Source organism: Cetorhinus maximus, chromosome 2, assembly GCF_964194155.1.
Source record: "Cetorhinus maximus chromosome 2, sCetMax3.hap1.1, whole genome shotgun sequence".
In the NCBI taxonomy this organism is placed as follows: Eukaryota; Metazoa; Chordata; class Chondrichthyes; order Lamniformes; family Cetorhinidae; genus Cetorhinus; species Cetorhinus maximus.
Genome location: NC_135880.1, coordinates 109,364,844 through 109,378,872, shown reverse-complemented (window position 1 = coordinate 109,378,872; position 14,029 = coordinate 109,364,844). Strand labels below are relative to the sequence as shown.

Sequence of the window (14,029 nt, the reverse complement as noted above, 5' to 3'; positions counted from 1 at the left end):
AAAGAGTACAATTCTAAATGGGGTACAGGAGCAGAAGGGCCTGGAGGTATATGTGTACAAATCACAGAAGGCATCAAGACAGGTTAAAAAGTGGTTGATAAAGCACATGGAACCATGGGCTTTACAAATACGGGCATAGACTGCAAAAGCAAGTAAGTTTATGATGAACCTGTATTTTGATGTTGGCATGTGGGGGTGGGCCTGACACACTGGCACGTAAAATGAAGCATGGTGATGTCGGGCGTGTTTCCTGACGTCACCGCACGCCATTTAGATCTTTCATTCGGTGGGCGCGTGCCGGAGGCGGCTGTGCACCTGCCGAACTGTCAAAGGCCTGTTAAGGTCACTAAAAAACCAGTTAAAGCACTTATCAACGCTGCCCGTCCAGCCTTAAGGTTGATGGGCAGGTGAAGTGCCCAAGTGGCCTTCGCGTTTTTCAGGAAACCTCATCCAAGGTTTTAATAATTGAATAAATAATTTTTGCACAATTCATAAACATGTCTCAGCTCATGGGGACATGTGCAAATCATTTTCATGCTTCTTTGTTAAAAAAATCTCTATGTACTTAATCTCCCTGAGGCAGCTCCATGCCTCAGAGATTGCTGCGCTCGTTTGTGCGCATGCATGAAACGGCGCAGGCTCTGACTCTCTCTCTTCCTCCCACCCGCACAGGTAGCAGTGCTATTATCCGTGCGTCACGCTGGGCAGGTCTTAATTGGCCCGCCCATGTAAAATGGTAGTGATTGGCTCCGCGCCTGCTCCCGACAGGCAGAAAATTCTGTCCATTATGTCCAATTCTGGGCACCACACCTTTGGAAGGATGTGGAGGCTTTAGAGAGGGTACAAAAAAGATTCACGAGAATGGTTGCAGGGATGAGGTACTTGGTTATGTGGACAGATTGGAGAAGCTGTGTTGTACCCCTCAGAGGAGGAGAAGATTTGACAGAGGTGTCCAAAATCATGAGGGCTCTGGACAGAATAGACATGGAGAAACTGGCCTTGCTGGTGGAAGGGTTGAGAACCAGAGGCACAGATTTAAGAAGATTGGTAAAAGAAGCAACAGCGACATGAGGAATAATGTTTTACACAGCGAGTGGTTAGGATCTGGAATGCACTGTCAGCCTGACTGTGTGTTGGAGGCAGGTTCAAATTGAAGCCTTCAGAAGAGAATTGGATGATTATCTAATGAGAAAAATATTGAAGGACTGCGGGGGAAAAGGCAGGGGAGTGAGACTAGGCAGGTTGCTCTTGCAAAGCCAGCATGGGCACAGTAGGCCAAATGGCCTCCTTCTGTGCTGTAGTCAATCTATGGCTCTATGATTGATTTTATGAAATTTACTTTTACTTGATATTTTATGAAATCACACACCAGGTGAAATAATTCACCTGTTGAGATGACATAAAACTGGTTCGAAAGACTATTATGTCTTTGATTAGAAATCCAAAGCAGCTTGAGGGTGTGCGCTTACCATTTCCTACACTGAATTCCCATGCTATTCAACCTTACCACCCTTGGAAATCCAAATGCTTCCTTATGATGGATGTTGGTCTGTGGGTGGGGGTGGGGCAGTGTGTGGAGGGTGGTGAAGAGAGGATTATAAAGAGACTACAATAACCCTACAACAATATTAAGAGTACTTTTTTAAAAATTAAATTAACAGGATGTGGGCTTCACTGGCTGGGCCAGCATTTATTGCGCATCCCTAGTTGCTCTCGAGAAGGTGGTGGTGAGCTGCCTTCTTGAACCGCTGCAGTCCATGTGGTGTAGGTACTCCCACAGTGCTGCTAGGGGGGCAGTTCAGGATTTTGACCCAGCGACAGTGAAGGAACAGTGATATATTTCCAAGTCAGGATGGTGAGTGACTTGGAGGGGAACCTCCAGGTGGTGGTGTTCCCATCCATCTGCTGCCTTTGTCCTTCTAGATGGTAGTGGTCGTGGGTTTAGAAGGTGCTGTCTAAGGAGCCTTGCTGAATTCCCGAAGTGCATCTTGTAGACGGTACACACTGCTGCCACTGTGCGTTGGTGGTGAAGGGAATGAATGTTTGTGGATATGGTGCCAATCAAGCAGGTTGCTTTGTCCTGGATGGTGTCAATCTTCGAGTAGACAAAAGAGCTGAACACCTGTGGTGAGGTGAGTGTGACTGCCCTCGACATCAAAGCCGCATTTGACTGAGTGTGGCATCTAGCAGCCCTAGCAAAACTGGAGTCAATGGGAATCAGGGGAAAACTCTCCGCTGGTTGGAATCATACCTAGCACAAAGGAAGATGGTTGTTGGAGGTCATTCATCCAGGCAAGTGGGAAGTATTCCATCACACTCCTGACTTGTGCCTTGTAGATGGTGGACAGGCTTTGGGGAGTCAGGTGGTGAGTTAATCATCACACGATTCCTAGCCTCTGACCTGCTCTTGTAGCCACAGTATTTATATGACTAGTCCAGTTCAATTTCTGGTCAATGGTAACCTCCAGGTTGTTGATAGTGGGAGATTCAGTGATGGTAATGCCATTGAATGTCAAGGGGCAATGGTTAGATTCGCTCTTGTTGAAGATGGTCATTGCCCAGCACAAATGTTACTTGCCACTTGTCAGCCCAAGCCTGAATATTGTCCAGGTCTTGCTGCATTTGGACATGGACTACTTCAGTATCTGCGGAGTCACGAATGGTGCTGAACATTGCACATTCATGAGCGAACATCCCCACTTCTGACCTTATGATGGAAGGAAGGTCATTGATGGGGCAGCTGAAGATGGTTGGGCTGAGGGCACTACCCTGAGGAACTCCTGCAGTGATGTCCACGAGCTGAGATGACTGACCTCCAACAACCATCTTCCTTTGTGCTAGGTATGACTCCAACCAGCGGAGAGTTTTCCCCCTGATTCCCATTGACTCCAGTTTTGCTAGGGCTGCTTGATGCCACTCTCAGTCAAATGCGGCTTTGATGTCAAGGGCAGTCACGCTCACCTCACCTCAGGAGTTCAGCTCTTTTGTCCATGTTTGAACCAAGGCTGTTATGAGGTCGGGAGCTGAGTTGTCCTGGAAGAATCCAAACAGGGTGTCAGTGAGCAGGTTATTGCTAAGCAAGTGCCGCTTGATAGCACTGTTCATGACCCCTTCCATTACTTTCCTGATGATCGAGAGTAGACTGATAATTAGTAATTGGTAATTGGCCGGGTTGGATTTGTCCTGTTTTTTGTGTACAGGACATACCTGGGCAATTTTCCACACAGCCGGAAAATTGAATTCAATGGAAAACAGTCTGTTCAACTGCCTAACAGTAACTATCCAGTAAAAACTAGACATCCACAGCAATCAGGGTTTCCTCCGTCACTAATATGAATTTTCCCCTGTGTTTTATGTTAATATATCAGACAGCATATAGCATTTTACACAATTTTGAGTACCTTAATAACATGAAATTACCTACAATTACCATAATTATGCTACAGGAGCCAGAAATATGTTGGTTATGCAAGTGTACAAGGTGATATAATTTCAAGTAACATATACTATAATAAGGTGAATTTAACTTTTTAATCATTTTACATACTCTATTATTAAATCATTGGATTGTCAGAGGATGAACATAATAGGCACCTGTTATTTTGAAATCTGGGCAGGAAATAATTCTCCAGTCATTAACAAAACTTACCAAAGGATGAAAAGGAAATTACCTTGTTAGCCTGGTTTATGTCATAATTGGCAAGGGATCCAAGAAGGTGCTGTAGACCGGGAACATTGTCATCATTGATGGCATGGATAATTGCTTTCATTACAAAAGAATCCTCTTCATCCTTTTTAACAAGACAACAAAAAAAAACTAATCACTTTTGGAAGCCAACCAACAAATAGATGGTCAAAGACTACTGAACATATGGATAGGAGGAGGAAAGACTATTTACGTTATTTTCAAAAATAGCAATTTATACATAGATAAAATAAGCTGCCAATTATTCTGAATCCTCTGGAAATCCAGCTTTTAATTTAATTTTAAAAAGAGTGCACTTTAAGCAATGATGACAGAACTGTGTCCAGATTTAGCACTTGGGAGCTAAATTAAAATCAAAATTCAAGAGCTCCACAGATTGATTAGCAAGATAATTCAATGGACAGTTAAACCATACAGACAAGGAAGGTACCAGATTTAATCCTGCTCTGGAGTGAACTAACTGATATCAGCCAGGGCAGCAGTTAGGCCACAACAATTAGCCTAACAATAACAGCTTGTATTTAATGTGAAGTCTCAAGGTGCTTCATGGAAGTATAATTAGATAAAATAATCAACACTCAGTTGAAGAGTTTGATCAAAGAGAGGGTTTTAAGAAGCGAAATAGCAGATGGGCTCCTTATCCTCTCCTGACTGTGCATGGGACAGGCTGCAATAATACCAGTGGAAGCAGGCTGCTGAATGATTGAAGATGAGCAGCACCCATGCAGTCAATACAACAGCATGAATCCTCCCTGAAGGAGGAGAAAATTAGTACCAAGAAAAAGTGATTTTCTTCATAAAAAAAAAGTTTTTTCCACCCCAAGTTTGGACTTGGATTGAACCCTATCAAATGAACCATGAGTGAGCCAGAGTGTAACAGCAAGCTACTTTATCATGGGGGAAGGAGTTATAATGGCCAAGCTTGTATTTAAACAAACAAACACACAACTCTTCCAATTTCTCACCATCAAGAAAGGAAACAGTCTTTGGCTGTTGAATGGATTTTGTTCAGGTACTTACCAAAGTGTCCTCACTCCTAGCAACACTCATGTTGCTTCGAGAAAGGAATGATCTTGATAGTCGTTGGCACAACGATATTAACCGTACTGATTGCTAAAGAAAATATATTTTAACAAAATAACTTGCATTTAAGTTGTAAATTTCCAGCACACAAAACATTTAATAGCTTGTAATTACCTAGCAATGAGACATAGAACAAATTCTAAATGGATGGAATGCTTCAGGCAGTTTTATGTTTACTTGCCTAACCTTGCTCATAAGGATTTAAAAACTCTCTTTCTTATTTGAATGAATTTAGAAGCTATACAATTTAATTACTTAAGGATCTGACCACCAGTATCCATTAAAAAGGAGGAACATTTTCTTATATGTATAAACGCTATTATGTCTGTATATGAAAACATTTTTGCTGACATCTTGCCAGGAATTATCTGAGAAAGGCAACTAAATTTTGTGAGGAGAAGAAACTGGTCATTAAACTAAGGTACTTCAGCAATTTCATTATTTGAAATGTTAATTCAGAATGATAGATCAATGATCCCTTAAACTGTACTTTCAATTATGTTTTCAACACTGCCAGTTTAAACAAAGATCCTCTTTAAAAAAGACTGGAAAAAAGCATACAAATTTGATTTTCAGTTGTAGAATTGACGACAATTCTCAGTAACATAAAATATGCTTAAAAAGGGTCAAATAAATTGGAGATATAGCAAAATAAAAACAAATCCCAAATAACCCGTTAAGAGCATCAAAACTAAAAAGGTGATGTGGCTGATTAATGGTGTCTTTCTACCTTTGAGATGTTAGTTTTTCATTCGCTCCGATTGATTGGATGGCAAAAATACTTCTCTATACAATTGTGGGTTTTATGTTAACCACAGCACATACCAATACCTAAGTGAGTACAGCCACCAGTTGAAGGGTGCTTATTATTCAGCAAGTGTAAGGACTGAATTGGTAACCACAGTCAGATATTCAATAATATAAAAGCAAAATACTGCGGATGCTGGAAATCTAGAACAAAAACAAAAATACCTGAAAAAACTCAGCTGGTCTGACAGCATCTGCGGAGAGGGATATAGTTGACGTTTCGAGTCCATATGACCCTTCATCAGAACGAAGAAACATAGAAAATATATATATTTCTATATTTCTTAGTTCTGATAAAGGGTCATACGGACTCAAAATGTCAACTGTATCCCCCTCCGCAGATGCTATCAGACCTGCTGAGTTTTTCCAGGTGTTTTTGTTTTTGTCAGATATTCAATGGTTGCTTGGCAGGATGCAGTAGAGCTGTCTGAGGATGGACTCGAAGGTAGATTGTTAGGGGAGAGTTAAGGAAGCTTGACTAATACTTGACCCATGTTGATCAGAGTTCTCAACTGATAAAAGGTATCCATTCTCCAGCAAATAAAATTGTTCCTTTTGATGAAAGTAATAAGATAACAATTTTCAGGCAAAAGTTCACGGGTAGACTAGATGGACCAAGCTTCACACAAGAATCCTTTGATGCATTTCTACACTTTAAAACGAAATCTTATTTGTTGACCAGGACTTGTCTACTCTCCAGTTAAACTCCATCATAGTTTCTGGCCTTACTACATTACCGGCAGTCACTCCAATCGTTTACTAACCTCTAGCTGAAGTGATTTTGTTTGAATATCTCATTTTATTTTGCCAAGCTTATTTGGAGAGGAGGTGGTGGCGTAGTAGTATTGTCACTGGACTAGTAATCCAGAGACCCAGGGTAATGCTGGGTTCAAATCCCACCACAGCAGATGGTGGAATTTGAATTCAATAAAAATCTGACAATGTTGTAATGCCCTTTATCTGCCGTCCTTACCTGGTCTGGCCTACATGTGGTTGAATCTTAAATGCCCTCTGAAATGACCTAGCCACTGAGTTGTATCAACCGTTAAAAAGTCATGCAAACACAATGGGTGGAATAGCCTCCTTTTGCATCGTAACAATTCTGTGATTCAGAATGAAACCGGACAATCCATCCGGCATTAACCTAGGAAACAACAACGGCAAACTCAGCCCTGTCGATCCTGCTAGTGCCAAAACTAGGAGGCCCGTCTCTCAGACTAGTCAAGCAACAGCCTGACATAGTCACACGCACAGAACCAAAGCTTACTGATAATGTCCCATGCACCATCACCACCATCCCTGGGTATGCCCAGTTCTACTGGCAGGACAGGCCCAGCAGAGGTGGTGGAACAGTGTTCTACAGTCAGAAGGGAGTTACCCTGGGAGTCCTCAACATCGACTCCGGGCCCCACAAAATTTCATGGCATTAGGTCAAACATGGGCAAGGAAACCTCCTGCTGATTACGACATATCGCCCTCCCTCAGCTGATGAGTCAGTGCTCCTCCATGTTGAGCATCACTTGGAGGAAGCACTGAAGGTGGTTAGGGGGCAGAATGTACTCTGGGTGGGGGGGCTTCAACATCCATCACTAAGAGTGGCTTGGTAACACTATTACAGGCCGAGCAGGTCAAGTCCTGCGTCTTCAGCAGGTGGTGAGGGAACCAACAAGAGGGAAAAACATATTTGACCTCATCCTCACCAACCTGCCTGTTGCAGATGCATCTGTCCAAGACAGTATCGGTAGGAGTGACCACCGCACAGTCCTCTAAGAGAAAACATTACAGTGACTACACTTTAAAACAACTTCACTGTCAATGAAGCAGGTTGGGATATTCTAAGGATTTGAAAGGGACTAGTTAAGTGCAAATTCTTAATTTTCTCTTACACAAAAAAAAGTGTTCAATATTGTCTGGTCCTTTATTGTATAAGTATCAGCTTTTGAAACAACTTCTCCTCACGCCCCATCAAGGTGGACGCATTTTAAATACTTTCCTTCATTCAAACTCTTCTCCCTTTCTGACCCTAAAATAAGGGACACACTCAGGTTCTTTTGTCAATTAAATTTGAATTCTGAAGCCCATAAACCATTAACTGATTACAGAAATGACCTAATGTAAATGTCAGTTACAAATCCACATACCTTCCATTTCCTGCGGGCTGCAAATTTTTTGAACTTTTCCATATTTACAGCAGACGCTTTTCTGCTGAGAGCCTGCTGACTGTCCTTTGGCTGAAATGTCACAAAAATTAAGTTACTAAAGACACCCTAGCTTTTATGAGTTAATACACATACAAGCAATATAATTTTTGCACAGCATTGACATACACCTGGGTAGACACTGAAACCATCTTTTGCCAGTTAGAACAGCAAAGCTGTGGGCATGGCGGACAGCGGTACAATCACTGATACCATTCCTCTGCTGACTCAGCATGATCCACGCAAGTTTTCCTTCCCTCCTTCCTGTAGCTCATCAAGCTTGGGCTGGGAAAACCCACCCTCTGATGAGAGCTGGAGTTCCAGATGCAGTCGATGTATTTAGCTCAGGAGCTTACTGTTCCAGCAACTGACTGCCACATTTTCTTGATAAAAGAGGACTTTTCCAAGCAGGACAATACCAAAACACAATTTGATTGTTTTCCCCCCAGAATCTGGCCTGATCGTACCATCTCTTTACAAATTATCTGCACATGCACTTAAATTTTAAGTATACGTTGATATTGTGATTTGGCTTTGGGCCATTTTCTAAATGAGACATGAAACAGATGCCATTAATATTTGAGAAGGGCATTGTTTTTAATGCAATAAAAACTGGCTGACATTTAGATGCATCACATTACAATGTCGCAAAAATAACTTCTTAAAAGGAATAAAATGTTGAAAAGTCCTCGATTAGAAATGTATCAGTGCATTTGGTTAATTAGCTTTCCAGTTTTCTCACTTGAGTGAGTCTGAATGCAATATTGTGGATGGATAAACATGGGAAATCCATGGGAAAAATAATTTCAGTTTAAAATAGCCGGTAATGCGATGGAGAAAAACAAACAAATGAATAAGGTTAGAGATTTCTTTAAACTTAGGTGCTACAATTGATTCAAGAAAAGTGACTAGAGGAGTATGCACGTTTCCCCATTTATATTTTTATACTGAAGTCTTGAATGAATGTAGATAAGCATACCTTGATCCATGGATGCTGTAAACTATCTTGAATAGTCATTCTTTTCCTATTAAAGACACATTACAGAAGTAAAATATACGAAGAAAAACACTGCAGCAATCAAATGCAAAACAAAACCCTACGACCTACATGAGCATCTCAATATACTGCTTTCCAGGCTGTCATGTGAGTCTTTTAGTTTACATACATCATTTCAAATGCAGCATTAAGCATTTTATGGTGCATAAAAATGGTCTGAAAATAGGACATAAGTAAACAGGATTGTTCACAGAATGATGGTTAAGTATAGCAACTTATGCTTTCTTCCCTTCATCCATCTTTAGTTTTTCTTTCTTTCCTCCTGAGGGTGGAGAGGTTGAAAACATGAATTGCCATTATTGCAAATCTACAACTTGGTAGAGAATTGGCCTGAATTTGACAGTTCACTTCTACGTTCACATTGTGTAATCTGGCTGTGGAATCTCCAGATTTTCTGGTTATACCACCTTGTGAGTGCAAATAAGCGAATCAGTGCAGCTGGAGTTTCTCAGGCTGCAGCTCAGTGACTTCATGAACTACAACAAAGCTTTCAGTTTAGCAAAATAAACCTATACATGAAAGATACGTGAAGTGTTGTATTATAAAATCATAGTGCATCACACTTATTCTAAATACTGCAAGTCTGAATGGACTTACTGTACTTTTGGTACTTGAAAATAAAGTTAGTGAAATGAATTACAGGGTTTTCATCAAAGTGTGGCTCTAAAATATCGTACAATTTATTCATGGGGGAAGAAAAGTCCTTTATTCAATAATGCCAGCAAGAAAGTCAGTATTGAGTACAAAGTGATCAATATGACTTTATTTTGTTGAAATTGCCAAGGATTTTATCCCTTGATATGGCACATTATCATACGTTGGTTAACGCCTTTACCCGCAGAACCATCACGCAACTAAGCAATTAGCACTTTCAATGTTCATATATTTTTAATTTAGAGTGCATCTGCAATTAAAGTACAACAAAGTAACAGTTTAAAAAGTGTATTGAAGACATACTTGGGATCTTTCACAAGGAGTTTCCGGATAAAGTCTTTTGCCAAGCCACTGGTATTCTTGAAAAACTCCTCATCAAATTCATAATTTACAGCTGAAACATTGGCCAATGTTTCTTGTTTAGAGTCACCCAAAAAAGGTGATGCACCACTCAAGCTAATTAAAAGAAAATGATGAAAATTTCAGAACATTGTTATATGTGTGATAACTGCTGTACATAAAACACAGCTCTAAAAATAAACTATATGGGTGGCTTTCTTTTCTTATAACTACCACGGTAAAGGTTTGAGCCCAACTACACAAGACAGGAAATCATTCTACATCATTTTGCTATTTGTGTAGAGGCTCCAGTTCTGAGTGAAACAATTTGAACTGTATCCCAAACAGAAATCCTACATTTTTAGCACAAGAAATACTATGGCCAATATTTAACTCTATCTAATGAAATTAATATTGCTTCTCTTAAGTTATTATGAAACCAATTGTTGGCATTTCCTATAAAAGGCTCTTCGTAAGACCAATTCCATCTGGTCTGGTTCTTGTACGCCCACATCTTGCTTAGTCATTCAAAAACATGGCATAATCTATATTGTAACAGTGTTTTATATTTTGCTCCACATTTACACTGTTTCCAATGCACCATTCACTTCAAATCAGAATGCCAGATTTTTAAGTTCATTTGAATTAGCCAAAATTAGAAATAGAAATGGCAACACTTCCAGCTAAACATGCAGTTGTTGGTCGTTGCTTTTACATTATAGAAACACTAACAGTACAGAAAAAAACTTCTCGAAGCATTAATAAGGCAATAACATGTGTCCTTTTTTCCTACTGGTGTCCTCCTTTTTGAAGACACTGATTTTTCATTCCTTGATGGAGTACAGTTCACAACACTAGGACTGGGACTTCTGGTATCTTGCCCAAGTTGCAATTCTTCATGTGAGAGCCTAGACAGCAAGTACTGGCTAACTGCCTAAATGTGGGAAACACCACAGCTGACCAGATGGTCACTGTTGGGCAACCTCCAGCAACAATCGCTGAATAAATAATCAGCAGCCAGAACCAGGGACATGTTTCCATCACTAATTCAGGGCAATGAATCCAACAACAACATTCCTGAGATCACCTTGGCCAAGATTAACAAAACCAAGGAACTGAACCTGGGACTTCCTTAATCTGTACAGCTCAGCTACTCAGCCTTAACAAGCTGATCATGCAAGGGAAAATGTATAGCACAATATATTTTAAACTTCGTTTCTTTTTTTAGGTTCCTTGAGAAAGCAATTTTAAACTTCCTGCATAAAACTAACCGGAATTTTTTGAGGCAGTAGCAGAGAAGGTTGATAAGGGAACACTGTTGATGTGGTGTACATGGATTTTCAAAAGGCATTTGATACAGTGCCACATGACAGACTTGTGAGCAAACTTCCAGGTCATGGAATAAAAGGGAAAGTAGGCACTTGGATAAGAAATTGGCTGAGTGACAAGAAACAGAGCGTAGTGATAAATGGTTGCTTTTCAGATTGGAAGAAGGTTTGTCATGGAGTTCCTTAGGGGTCAGTGCTGGAACCCTTGCTCTTCCTGATATATTTTAATGACCTAGACTGTGGTGTGCAAGGCATTATTACAAAATTTACAGATGATACGAAGATTGGAAATGTTGTCAACTGTGATGGGGGTAGTCTTGAACTTCAAAAGGACATAGACATGCTGGTGGATTGAGCAGACAACTGGCAGATGAAGTTCAATGCAGAGAAGTGTGAGGTGATTCGTTTTGGCAGGAAAAATATCGAGAGTATGAAAAATACAGAGAGCCTCTAAAGGAGGTGCAGGAACAAAGGGACCTCGGTGTATACGTACATAGGTCATTGAAGGTGGCAGGGCATGTTGAGAGAGCAGTTAATAAAACATATAGTATCTTAGGGTTTATAAATAGGGGCATTGAGTACAAGAGTAAGGAGGTCATGTTGAACTTGTAGAAGACACTAATTAGGCCTCATCTGGAGTACTGCGTCCAGTTCTGGACGCCATACTTGAAGGCATTGGAGAGAGTACAGAGAAGATTCACAAAAATGATTCCCGGGATGAAGAACTGCAGCTATGAGGATAGATTGGAGAAGTTCGGACTGTTTCCTTGGAGAAAAGTAGGCTTGGGAGGAGACTTGATAGAGGTATTCAAGATCCCAAGGAGTATGGACAGGGTAGACAGTGAGAAACTGTTCCCACTCAGGAGAACATCAAGAACTAGAGGGCACGGATTCAAAATAATTGACAAAAGGAGTAAATGTGAAGTGAGGAAAATTTTTTTTACCCAGAGGGTGGTTGGAGTCTGGAACAAAAGGGTGGTGGAAGCAGGTTCAATCAAGGTATTCAAAAGGGAATTGGGTTGCTACCTGAAAAAAGAGAATGTGCAAGGTTATGGGGATAAGGCAGGAGAGTGGGACTAGATGAAATGCTCTTTCAGAGAGCCGGTTCAGACTCGATGGGCCGAATGGCTCCTTTTGCACTGCAAAGATACTGTGATACTGTTTTCACATGAAATGTCTATTTTGTTAGTTCTTTTAGTAAATGTACCATAGAATTATTGTTGTTGAACTGTGAAAACTTTCATTACTTACTTTCATTACTTAACAGCCTTCAATGCAAGGGCTTCAAAATCCTTGTGCCTATCTCTAATTTCAGCCATGTTCTTGCTCTATCAATCTTCTGTCCCAGCTGACAACCTCCCAGGTTTGGTGACCGCTTTGCGGAACACCTTCGGTCTGTGACCCAGACCTTCCTGTTGCTTGCCATTCTCTCTTGCCCACATGTCCGTCCTTGGCCTGCTGCAATGTTCCATTGAAGCTCAACGCAAACTGAAGGAACAGCACCTCATCTTCTGATTAGGCACTTTACAGCCTTCTGGACTTAACATTGAGTTCAACAACTTCAGGTCATGAACTCTTTCCTCCATCCTCACCCCTTTTTTCAGTATTTACTTTTTAATTTTTATATATATATATATTTTTTTATTATATATATTTTTTCCCACCTATTTCTAGTATTAACTTAAAAAAATTATTTCCATTCATTGTTTCATCCCCACCTTTTAGCCTATTTCGATTTTTTTTCCCCCACACTGCCCCCTCCCCCCAGCCCACCCCCACTAGGGCCATCTGCCACTTGCTCATCCTGCTTTCAACTCTTAATATCACCATTAGCACCTCCTTTAGCCAGTATCACCACCATCAACACCCCTTTGTCCTTTTGTTTATGACATCTTTTGCAATCTCTCCTTTGCCTCCACTTATCACTGGCCTTCTATCCAGCTTCACCTGTCCCACCCCCATTAAACAGTATATATTTCAACCATATTTCTACTTCGCTTTAGATCTGAAGAGTCATACGGACTTGAAATGTTAACTCTGTCTTTCTCTCCACAGATGCTGTCAGACCTGCTGAGTTTTTCTAGCAATTTTTGTTTTTCTTTCAGTCTTTCCATTATGTTCTTTCTTCTCTTCAAACTTCCCTCCCTCAAATCACACAGTAAAAAAATATAGCTCATGAAAAAGTATCAACCAATAGTGGGAACTCAGCCTATAACTTAATTGGAAATAATGCTAGATCATGAACCGTGCTACGCTACTGCAGATCTCCAGTGCACATCACAGTTTTAAAGGAATTACAATTACCACAAGGCTTAATTATACTGGGCATTTCTGTTGATTTAGCTCTTTAACCAATTACATAGAAGACAAAAAAACCCAGTCACAAATTTGTGTGTGTCTTTTGAGAATTTCAATGAATTATATATACATTCTTGAAAATAATTCCTTCAGAAAGTAATGTTAGGATAATTTCAGGTGCTCCAAGGTGCTGATATTATGGAATCATCAATTATGTTACTGTGCCGGTGTTTGAAAGCAGCATGATTTCTTGCCAGAAACTATCATAACAGTGCACTTAAACTGTGAGAAAAGGAACATTTGTTTAAAAACGTAATACTTACAGAATGTAGGTTATGACACCAATACTCCTGAAACACATGAAAGAACAGTGCTTATATGTTTCTGCAAAAAGTTTAAAAACCACGTCCAAAAGTTCTGCTTACATATTTTGTCTTCACTCACCACATATCAGCTTCTAGACCAAGGGGTTCATAGTTTACGATTTCTGGAGCTTCAAAATAAAAGAAAGTTTACAAGATCTAAAATATTGCATGTTATGGTTAATGGAATTTCTTCT

At 40.3% G+C, this 14,029-nt stretch overlaps 1 protein-coding gene across 3 annotated transcripts in view; it reads right to left on the bottom strand.

Moving 5' to 3' along the window:
* The window catches only part of dapk1 (death-associated protein kinase 1), a 228,556-nt gene that overhangs the window by 94,578 nt on the left and 119,949 nt on the right, over positions 1–14,029 (bottom strand). For all 3 annotated transcript variants that reach the window (XM_078568201.1, XM_078568218.1, XM_078568209.1), the window contains exons 6-12: positions 13,915–13,963; positions 13,794–13,820; positions 9,809–9,961; positions 8,774–8,819; positions 7,738–7,827; positions 4,727–4,819; positions 3,672–3,791 (exon numbers count right to left, since the gene is read on the bottom strand). In XM_078568201.1, coding sequence (XP_078424327.1) covers positions 3,672–3,791; positions 4,727–4,819; positions 7,738–7,827; positions 8,774–8,819; positions 9,809–9,961; positions 13,794–13,820; positions 13,915–13,963 — 578 coding nt within the window. The remainder of the gene's footprint in view (positions 1–3,671; positions 3,792–4,726; positions 4,820–7,737; positions 7,828–8,773; positions 8,820–9,808; positions 9,962–13,793; positions 13,821–13,914; positions 13,964–14,029) is intronic.